Genomic DNA, 10,537 nt, shown 5'->3' on the forward strand with positions numbered 1-10,537 from the left:
TTTTTTTTTTTTTTTTTGATTTTGACCAACGGAAGAAGAAGAATCTGAAAAAGAGAGACCGATGAAGCATATTTTCAAGAAGCTACACAGAGGTGGGAATCAAGAGCAGCTGAATCGAACCAACGATGCTGTTCCTCCTCCTTCATCCGATCAAAATCGGATTCACGTTTCTTCTGCTAATCCTCCTCCTCCTCCTCAAGCCACCCCTTCTTCTGTCGCCGACACGGTTCCGGTGACCGCACCTGCTTCTTCGATGACTTCTCCTTCTCCTACTACTGCTTCCAACCGTGCCGATTACATGTCGTCAGAGGAGGAGTATCAAGTTCAGTTAGCCCTAGCGATCAGTGCTTCGAATTCGCTGTCCAGCGAGGATCCGGAGAAGCATCAGATCCGAGCGGCCACGTTGTTGAGCTTAGGAAGCCATCAACGGATGGACTCTAGGAGGGATTCGTCGGAGGTGGTGGCCCAGAGGTTATCGAGACAGTACTGGGTTAGTCTTCTTCTCTTGTTATCTAGGGAAATGCTGAACTCTCTCTTTGTGTGTGTTTCGAGTCATAATGAATTCAAGCGGAATTTAACATTCCATGGTTGTGGGTATTCTTATTGCATTACTGGATTCCATAGCTAATTGATTTCAGATTGAATTGCATTGCTCCTTTACTGATATGTATGCTAAATAGGGTTTCTGTCTGGTGATTTTTGTTGTTTTTGTTGCACCGTCTTAGCTTTGTTTCCTTTCTGAAGATTAAAGCCTTTATAGAAAGGAAGGCTTTAATATACCGTAATTATGTGGGCCAAATTTCTTGGCGATTTGGTACTGCCTAGTGCCTACATGATCTTACATGAATAACATGTTTTGAACGATTCCTAGGAATATGGAGTGCTTGACTATGAGGAGAAAGTTGTCGATAGTTTCTACGATGTGTACAGTCTATCCACAGACTCAACAAAGCAGGGAGAAATGCCATCGCTGGAAGATCTTGAAAGCAATCATGGAACCCCTGGCTTTGAAGCTGTAGTTGTAAATCGACCTATTGATCCTTCCCTGGATGAGCTGCTACAGATTGCACAATGCATTGCGCTGGATTGTCCTACTACCAGTGTTAGTGTGTTGGTACAGAGGCTGGCTGAACTTGTCACAGAGCATATGGGTGGATCTGCTGAAGATTCCAATACAGTATTGGCAAGGTGGACTGAAAAAAGCAGCGAGTTCAAGGCAGCATTGAATACTTGTGTATTCCCTATTGGATTTGTAAATATTGGTATCTCAAGGTATCGTGCTCTGCTTTTCAAGGTAATTTTCCAAATCCTCTTCTTGGATTTACTCTCTTGGTTTATCATACTTGTGGCTAGTATTGAAATCATATGTGAAGAATTATTGAACAAATTCCTTGCGCTGTGAACTGAATACCAAGCTTTTTTGGTTGTGTGTATTAAAAGTTTTAAACCTTTTCTTTTTAAAATTTAATGAGAACCTCTTGCGTTGGATTCTGCCCTGAGTCACTGCTTGTGGTACTTCAATCTCAACTGATCTCTGTTAAGTAAATCTGAGTTAATTGATTGCCTTCAGCCTTGCCTAAATCAGATCTCTACAACTATTTTTTTCGCACCTAAGTAGATAATTATGGAAATTGATCGTGGACAGTTTACTTCTGCCAATGTAGGTTTTGGCAGATAGTGTCAGGTTACCTTGTAGGTTGGTAAAAGGTAGCCACTACACAGGTAACGAGGATGATGCTGTGAACACAATAAGACTGGAAGATGAAAGGTAATTGTTTGACCTTTTCACTATGATTCCAGTAAAAAAACTATTTTTTTGCAAAAATGTAACATATCTCCTCTCTTTTCAGAGAGTACTTGGTTGATCTTATGACAGACCCTGGGACGCTTATACCTGCTGATTTTGCAAGTGGTAAGGATTATACCGTTGAGTCATATAACTCACATGCACATGGAAACAACTTTCCTACAGCCCAGTTGTCAAATGACTTCAAGCATTCAGCGCCAAAGATGTCAGAAGGTGAAGGCAGTAGTCAGAGTTCTATGGCACACAATAGTTCTTCTTTGAATAGAAGGCCAGAGGCTGAAAGGACAGATTCCTCAACCCCAAAGTTGGGACCACTTCGGAACGTAGATTTGAGCGCTTCACCTTCTAGCATACCTAGTTCTAGTCAGTTGGAGAACATATCCTTTACAGCAATTGCAAAGGGGAATCGAGGAGCCATAAATGACTGTTCAAGAACGAATCTGAATATAGTTCCATACAATCAGAACAGTGAGGAAGACCCGCAAAATCTTTTCGCAGACCTGAACCCATTTCAAAATAAGGGAGCTGACAAGCTGTTTATGCCTACTAAATCAGGTTTGAATAGAATTGATGATTTTCATCAACAAAAAAATAATCCTCTGGTTGGTAGATCACCTGCACCAATGATGTGGAAGAATTACAGCTGCAATGAAGCCCCAAAGAGAAAGGAGAATAGTTATATGGAAAATCTTCTCCCGAAACTCCACCGTGAACCTCGTTATGGAAATTCTAATTCCTCATATGCTACCTCGAGCTCCAATGGAGTTGTTCCGTCAAATGTGTCTGGCCGAGACAATATGACATTTGTGTCACCGGTTGCTGCAATACCATCCTTCACATCCCCTGGAAATCAGTTCACACCAAGTATGGTGGAGGATATGAACAGAAACAGCAACAATGAACTAGATCTCCAGCATAATGCTGCTCCTGTGATACATGGACACCAAAAGGATGAATCTCACATCCACGATCATAGAAAGTACACAAGTGATGACATATCTACTGGATGTGATCTGAGGCTTAAGGATCACGAAAGTACAAGTTCATCTCTTGATTCCACAACTTACCGGAATGATCCTCAAGTTCTTGATGATGCAGATGTTGGTGAATGTGAAATTCCTTGGAATGATCTTGTTATTGGGGAGAGAATAGGATTAGGTAATGTGATCTGCCATTTATTTTAACATGTTTAAAATATTAAACTACTTAGTATTCTTTTTCTTTCTTTTTCTGACGGCAAGTAGTTAGTACTGTATCTATTGGGAGAAAACTTTTATAGCATAGTCCCTTTCTACCATCTACATTTGCTTTTAACTAGAATAGCTATGACATTAACACTTTAGGTGGCATATAGCTTTTTTGGAAATCACTTGTTCTAATGCTTATTTTATTGTGGTTAGGTTCCTATGGAGAGGTCTATAATGCCGACTGGAATGGCACGGTTAGTTTCTTTAGAACCTTACAGTTGACTTCAGAAGATTAAGGAGCACCAATCTGGCTGTTATCTGGAACTTCAAAAGTTATTAACCTGTAGGATTTGTTAATGCTTAGAAGACTTAAAGACTAGATTTAATGATTTGAGCTCAAAAAGCTAAGTTGCAGCGTCTAGATGCATGTTTGGTTATTTTAATAGTCAAAGCAGTGATTGTGTTCTTAAAGTGAATCGTATTTGAAGAGCACTTTTAGATAGCTTGTTTCAGTCACTAGCGAAAAATGCATCAGGGGCCTCCATGGTATTGTTTTGCATTCTCTCATCAGTAGTAGCTCTTGTCTTGTTAATTTTCAATAATTTTTGTGATTTAAACTGACCTTCTGTGTCTGCCCATGCTGATTTTCTTCACAAAAGTGGAAGGTTTCAACTTTATTTTTCTGCTTCTTTGTTATGGTTGGATTTAGGAAGTTGCTGTCAAGAAATTTTTGGACCAGGACTTCTCAGGTGCTGCTTTGGCCGAGTTCAGAAGCGAAGTAAGCCATAAATTCACTAGCGTTGTTTTACTAGTATTCTTAGCTGCTAGTGGTTACGATATTAAATGAGGATATTAAATTAGGTCAAGAATCCTCATTACAAGAGGGGCCAATCAGGGAAGGGATAGCTTACCTTTTTATATGATCTCACTTCTTAACTTGGACAGTATCTGGATGGCACAATCAAATTATCACTAGTAATGATTGTGTGTAGTTTATATTGTTATGTTTTCCCCGAATGTAAGCATAATGGGTAGAATCCATCGTAGTGAGGAGCCTTTGGAACCTTTTCATAAGATTCTCAAAGCGAATTCGTGGGATCAGGGATTTCTGTTGAAGGAGGTTACTCGTTTATTTATTTTGGTTGTAACCATTATGGCATACGTTGCAGCCGCTTATATTCCTGCCTTTGGATTCCCACTCTTATATTCAATACTCCCTATCTGAAGGTACGTATCATGCGAAGATTGCGTCATCCAAATGTTGTATTCTTCCTTGGGGCTGTTACTCGTCCTCCAAACCTGTCCATCGTCACAGAGTTTCTGCCAAGGTTTGTTCCATCGTCTTGTTATGAAATCAATTGCATATGAGATTTTGAGCACTCAACGACTTTTTTCTGTTTTTCTATAATTGTAGAGGAAGCTTGTATCGAATTCTTCATCGGCCCAAATCTCAGATTGATGAGCGGCGGCGGATAAAAATGGCTCTTGACGTGGTATAAAAATAGATCCATATATCAACTTCCATGTCCCCTGGCTGGCTTATCTAGTTTAAAATAGTCATCACTAAATTTCAGATCATTATTACTTTTCAGGCAATGGGGATGAATTGCTTACACACCAGCACACCAACAATTGTTCATCGTGATTTAAAAACACCAAACCTTTTGGTTGATAACAACTGGAATGTTAAGGTAAGTAGACATTATTTTCGAAGCTGTCCAAGTAATAGACTTGTTTACTCTGATGTCATATGATTAGATTTTGTTTTTATCTCATTCACCATGCAGGTCGGTGATTTTGGGTTGTCTCGCTTGAAGCACAATACCTTTTTATCCTCAAAATCAACTGCTGGAACGGTGAGAACACAAATCTCCTTGATGTCACTACTTTTTGATAGACATCCAAATTTCCAGCTGGCATGCTCGTAATTTGGGGGTATTGGCTTATTTCTCTGATCACATGCATTCTTAATTTTGCTAGCCCGAATGGATGGCTCCAGAAGTTCTACGGAATGAGCCATCAAATGAAAAGTGAGTTAGCTTAGAAGCTCAGTTCTGTACTTTGGCTCTACTTTACTCTTATTTTCACCTTTTCCCAAGGAGAATTGAAAAAAATGGTGGCTGGTTTTTTTCCCCAGGTGTGATGTATACAGTTTTGGGGTAATACTTTGGGAACTAGCAACATTGAGATGTCCATGGCGAGGAATGAATCCAATGCAAGTAGTTGGAGCAGTTGGTTTCCAGAATCGTCGGCTTGAGATCCCTAAGGAACTTGATCCTGTGGTGGGAAGGATCATCTTGGAATGTTGGCAAACGTAAGTGATGAAACAAAACTGAAAACACTCCGAGAATCTGGGACCAAGTGAATAATGTCGGTTGATTTATGTTTTTGTTGTCTGGGCAGGGATCCGAATCTGCGGCCATCCTTTGCTCAGCTGACGGAAGTGCTGAAGCCTTTGAACCGGCTGGTGCTTCCTTCACCACAGTAATTGGCAAAACTGTGAATATGTGAAAGAGAGTGGTTAATCATCAATCATATAGTAGAGTATATTGCCTCTGGTGCTGCGCAGAGTTATTATTAATACACACATAAGCCAGCCTAGATAATATTGAGGAATGTAAATGAAATCAATGTACACTATGTTTTGGTGTATTTGCTGCTATAGGAAAAAGCCGCTATGCTGTGCTTATATTTCCGAAAATATAATTTTTTTTTTCTCCATTAATATAATCAGGTTCATTGATGGTTTTACGCTATCTGTTACCAATCAAAATTATAAGATAAAGCCCAAACGATAGTTGAAGTTCCAAACTCACTTTAGGGTTATTATATTAGGTAAACCTTTACATCACCTTATAATTTGTTTTGGGGCGATAATAATACTTATTATAGTGTCGAGTGTCGAGGGAGAGAGTGGTAGTGTTGCGAGGACAGCGAGTGATTAAGGTCCAGGAATTGGCGCGAATTCCATGGGGAAGAAAGAAACCTACCGAAGTCCAAGGATGATGAATCCTCCTCCCTTTGGCGAACAACAATGTCACACTCTCTCTCTCTCTCCTTCTCTGTGTTTTATTTTATTTTATTTTCTTTCTATTTACTCCTCCTACAATCACTCTTTCACCTCTTTTCTTCTCCTCTCTCTCTCTCGATCTCGATTGCGGCAAATCTCATGCTTCCGTTTCAGTTTCTGGCGATTCCGTCGTTTTGCTTTTGTTCAGGGTGACCCTTTTCCCTGTGGATATCTTGAAATTGTGGGTTGATTTTGTTTTCTTTTGTTTCGGGAAAAAGTGTAATCGATTGAGTTTCATGAGAGTTTGTTTGTCCGAATATCCGGTGTTGTCTGTTTGTCTTGGAATCTGCAGATCGTAGATTTCTTGCGTAATAAGTCACCTCATCACAATTCACTGCGGTAAAATGTCCCAAGGATTGGATTATTGTGAAGAACAAAAGACAGACTAATACTGGATAATGGTACGGTGTAAACGTCTTACTTTGCTTAGGTTTTCATGTTAAAAATTGTTCTGTTCATCTGATGATGTGAATGTAGAAGCATCTCAACACTCTCCTCGTATCGTTTCATATTGTTCCTTAGCATTATCAACACTCTCTTGCTTTTGTTAAACTGCAGGGAACTCCAGTAAATATCATTGTAGGTTCTCATGTTTGGGTTGAAGACCCAGATATTGCTTGGGTTGATGGTGAGGTTGAAAAGATCAATGGACAAGAAGTTGTGATACAAGCCACGACTGGCAAGAAGGCCAGTCATCTCAATCGCCAAAACTGTAATTACTGTAATCCTAAAAACTGAGTTATATTTCTCTGTTGTTGACTTGTATAGGTTACTGCAAAGTTGTCAAAGATATACCCAAAGGATGTGGAAGCTCCTGCTGGTGGTGTCGATGACATGACAAAGCTCTCTTACTTGCATGAACCTGGTGTTCTTCAGAACCTGAAGATCAGATATGAACTTAATGAGATCTATGTTAGTATCTCTTACACTATCTTAAGTTTTACTACTATTGTCTGTCTTGACCTTATTCTATAATTGTTAATGACAGACATACACAGGAAACATCCTTATCGCGATTAATCCATTTCAACGATTGCCTCACATCTACGATGCCCATATGATGCAACAATACAAAGGAGCACCATTTGGAGAACTAAGCCCTCATGTTTTTGCAGTTGCTGATGTTGCATACAGGTGATTGTTGATATACTTATTTGTAGTATATGATCTACATATATTTGTTGTCAATGTAAGACGCCCTTTTATCTATACACTCAGGGCCATGATTAATGAGGGAAAAAGCAATTCCATTCTCGTAAGTGGCGAGAGCGGAGCAGGAAAAACTGAAACCACTAAGATGCTTATGAGATACCTCGCATACTTGGGAGGTCGTGCGGTTACAGAAGGACGGACTGTTGAACAACAAGTTCTTGAAGTAATGGCTTTTCTCTCTCTTTTCTGTGATTATCTAATATATGTATGGTCCGTAGTCGAGATTAATCTACTACATTGTTTGTAATATCTGCGTCCAGTCAAATCCTGTCCTTGAAGCCTTTGGGAACGCAAAAACTGTGAGGAATAACAACTCAAGGTGATGCAAAATCTAGTTATAATAGTGCACCTCTATATCTAATGTTGGGACTTTAACTGATTGTTTACTATGCTTTTGGCTCAGTCGCTTTGGTAAATTTGTTGAAATTCAATTTGATAAGCAAGGAAGAATTNTTTGAAAGCTTCAAAACTAACAGGTAAATGAATCTCTACGCTGTCAAAGGCTCACAAATATGCATTCCATCATCCTCTGCTAAATAGCCTAATACANAATTACCACTGCTTCTACCTTCTTTGTGCCGCACCACAGGAGGTAAGTTTGGTTAAGTTATTGGAATATTTCTTGTTCCTGGAGAACTAGCCATATGACTTGATAGAACTAGCAGGAAATCGAAAAGTACAAGCTCGGTCATCCAAAGACTTTTCATTATCTGAACCAGTCCAAGTGCCTCGAGCTTGTTGGTATAAGCGACGCTCATGATTATCTTGCAACAAGGAGAGCTATGGATATTGTTGGAATTAGCGAGAAGGAACAGGTCGGTTTGTGTAAGAAACTACAATTAGTATGTTGCATATTCAGTTTAGTTTCCTGCACTTATTTATTGATGAAGAACTTAGTTCTGCCTTTGTATCAACAGGAAGCAATTTTCAGAGTGGTAGCTGCGATTCTTCATATTGGAAACATCGAGTTTACTAAGGGGAAAGAAGTGGATTCATCAGTTCCCAAGGATGATAAGGCGAAATTTCATCTTAAAACTGCAGCGGAACTTCTCATGTAAAAAACATTCGTCTCTTAGGAGTCCTCTAAAATGTGTTATCAGTTGAGGAAAGCTAATTGTAAGTCTCGTTACAGGTGTGATTTAAAGGCACTTGAAGATGCGTTATGTAAACGTGTTATGATCACACCCGAGGAAGTTATCAAGAGAAGTCTTGATCCACAGAGTGCTGTGACCAGCAGAGACGGTCTCGCTAAGACAGTCTATTCTCGATTGTTCGACTGGTAAGTGGTTGGTTTTAGGGGACAAGATCAAAATAATTGATATTTACATATTTTATGCTAAGTGAATATTTCTAGTAATGTGCAGGTTGGTAGACAAGATTAATAATTCCATTGGACAAGATGCCAATTCTAGATCTCTAATTGGAGTTCTGGACATTTACGGATTTGAAAGCTTCAAAACTAACAGGTAAATGAATCTCTACGCTGTCAAAGGCTCACAAATATGCATTCCATCATCCTCTGCTAAATAGCCTAATACACTTCTGCTGCAGTTTTGAACAGTTTTGTATCAATTTCACTAATGAGAAGTTGCAGCAGCATTTCAATCAGGTAGGTTCTTGATTGTAGTGGCAAAAGGTTTATCAATCCCAGCTCTGATTCTCAAATAAGCTTTTTGAATACTCTGGTTTTTTTTGCTGNGGTATAAGCGACGCTCATGATTATCTTGCAACAAGGAGAGCTATGGATATTGTTGGAATTAGCGAGAAGGAACAGGTCGGTTTGTGTAAGAAACTACAATTAGTATGTTGCATATTCAGTTTAGTTTCCTGCACTTATTTATTGATGAAGAACTTAGTTCTGCCTTTGTATCAACAGGAAGCAATTTTCAGAGTGGTAGCTGCGATTCTTCATATTGGAAACATCGAGTTTACTAAGGGGAAAGAAGTGGATTCATCAGTTCCCAAGGATGATAAGGCGAAATTTCATCTTAAAACTGCAGCGGAACTTCTCATGTAAAAAACATTCGTCTCTTAGGAGTCCTCTAAAATGTGTTATCAGTTGAGGAAAGCTAATTGTAAGTCTCGTTACAGGTGTGATTTAAAGGCACTTGAAGATGCGTTATGTAAACGTGTTATGATCACACCCGAGGAAGTTATCAAGAGAAGTCTTGATCCACAGAGTGCTGTGACCAGCAGAGACGGTCTCGCTAAGACAGTCTATTCTCGATTGTTCGACTGGTAAGTGGTTGGTTTTAGGGGACAAGATCAAAATAATTGATATTTACATATTTTATGCTAAGTGAATATTTCTAGTAATGTGCAGGTTGGTAGACAAGATTAATAATTCCATTGGACAAGATGCCAATTCTAGATCTCTAATTGGAGTTCTGGACATTTACGGATTTGAAAGCTTCAAAACTAACAGGTAAATGAATCTCTACGCTGTCAAAGGCTCACAAATATGCATTCCATCATCCTCTGCTAAATAGCCTAATACACTTCTGCTGCAGTTTTGAACAGTTTTGTATCAATTTCACTAATGAGAAGTTGCAGCAGCATTTCAATCAGGTAGGTTCTTGATTGTAGTGGCAAAAGGTTTATCAATCCCAGCTCTGATTCTCAAATAAGCTTTTTGAATACTCTGGTTTTTTTTGCTGTTTCAGCACGTTTTCAAGATGGAACAGGAAGAGTACACAAAAGAAGCAATAGATTGGAGTTACATTGAATTTGTGGACAATCAAGATGTTCTCGACCTTATAGAAAAGGTCATTTTCTTAACCAAGAAAGGACAATGTTTATCGAGGCAACCCCTTATATATATCTGTATTTTTGTCTCACAATTCACTATTTCTTTTCCACCTGCAGAAGCCTGGTGGGATTGTTGCTCTCCTAGATGAAGCTTGGTATTGTTAAATATCAAACAAGTTCCATATGAAAGAAGAAGTGTTATGTTCTTGGTTTGAATTAACAAGTTGTGATTTTTCAGCATGTTTCCAAAGTCAACCCACGATACATTTGCAAACAAGCTATATCAGACTTTTAAGAACCACAAGCGCTTTGTCAAACCAAAACTCTCTCGAACAGATTTCGCCGTTGCTCATTATGCTGGAGAAGTAGGTTCTTTCTCCCTTCGAAGAAAGTTCACTTTGTAAACACACACAGGTCTCTCATGGCTTCTAAATTTTCAGGTTCTATATCAATCTGAACTATTTCTGGATAAAAACAAGGATTATGTGATCCCTGAACACCAAGATTTGCTGG

The 10,537-nt window shown here is 39.1% G+C and overlaps 2 protein-coding genes across 3 annotated transcripts in view; both read left to right on the forward strand.

Moving 5' to 3' along the window:
- On the forward strand, positions 7 to 5,715 carry LOC104766996 (serine/threonine-protein kinase EDR1-like). Of its 2 annotated transcripts, XM_010491001.2 has the most exons (13): positions 7 to 490; positions 872 to 1,294; positions 1,665 to 1,768; positions 1,851 to 2,965; positions 3,208 to 3,248; positions 3,704 to 3,772; positions 4,222 to 4,322; positions 4,409 to 4,487; positions 4,587 to 4,685; positions 4,782 to 4,850; positions 4,975 to 5,024; positions 5,132 to 5,308; positions 5,398 to 5,715. In XM_010491001.2, the coding sequence occupies exons 1-13, from the start codon at positions 62 to 64 to the stop codon at positions 5,480 to 5,482; spliced, it is 2,841 nt and encodes a 946-aa protein (XP_010489303.1). In that variant the 5' UTR covers positions 7 to 61; the 3' UTR covers positions 5,483 to 5,715. The 2 variants fall into 2 exon arrangements, with proteins under 2 accessions (XP_010489303.1, XP_019098906.1); XM_019243361.1 differs by lacking the exons at positions 4,782 to 4,850; positions 4,975 to 5,024; positions 5,132 to 5,308; positions 5,398 to 5,715 and having other exon boundaries at positions 4,164 to 4,322; positions 4,587 to 4,642.
- The window catches only part of LOC104778631 (myosin-9-like), a gene marked incomplete at its 3' end in the record, with an annotated part of 9,254 nt that continues 6,669 nt past the window's right edge, over positions 7,953 to 10,537 (forward strand). Inside the window, exons 1-7 of the mRNA XM_019239552.1 lie at positions 7,953 to 8,091; positions 8,194 to 8,330; positions 8,409 to 8,555; positions 8,641 to 8,742; positions 8,828 to 8,885; positions 9,940 to 10,041; positions 10,142 to 10,179. Of these exons, the coding sequence (XP_019095097.1) occupies positions 8,059 to 8,091; positions 8,194 to 8,330; positions 8,409 to 8,555; positions 8,641 to 8,742; positions 8,828 to 8,885; positions 9,940 to 10,041; positions 10,142 to 10,179 (617 nt within the window). The remainder of the gene's footprint in view (positions 8,092 to 8,193; positions 8,331 to 8,408; positions 8,556 to 8,640; positions 8,743 to 8,827; positions 8,886 to 9,939; positions 10,042 to 10,141; positions 10,180 to 10,537) is intronic.

The sequence above is a fragment of the Camelina sativa genome, chromosome 3, assembly GCF_000633955.1.
Source record: "Camelina sativa cultivar DH55 chromosome 3, Cs, whole genome shotgun sequence".
Lineage (NCBI taxonomy): Eukaryota > Viridiplantae > Streptophyta > Magnoliopsida > Brassicales > Brassicaceae > Camelina > Camelina sativa.

What these genes read in the sequence shown, in the direction of transcription:
- LOC104766996 (XM_010491001.2), top strand. Translation starts at nt 62, where the DNA reads ATGAAGCATATTTTCAAGAAGCTACACAGAGGTGGGAATCAAGAGCAG. An exon ending in TAAAAATGGCTCTTGACGTG is followed by an intron (nt 4,488 to 4,586) that starts GTATAAAAATAG and finishes ATTACTTTTCAG; the next exon opens with GCAATGGGGATGAATTGCTT. An exon ending in CAAAATCAACTGCTGGAACG is followed by an intron (nt 4,851 to 4,974) that starts GTGAGAACACAA and finishes TAATTTTGCTAG; the next exon opens with CCCGAATGGATGGCTCCAGA.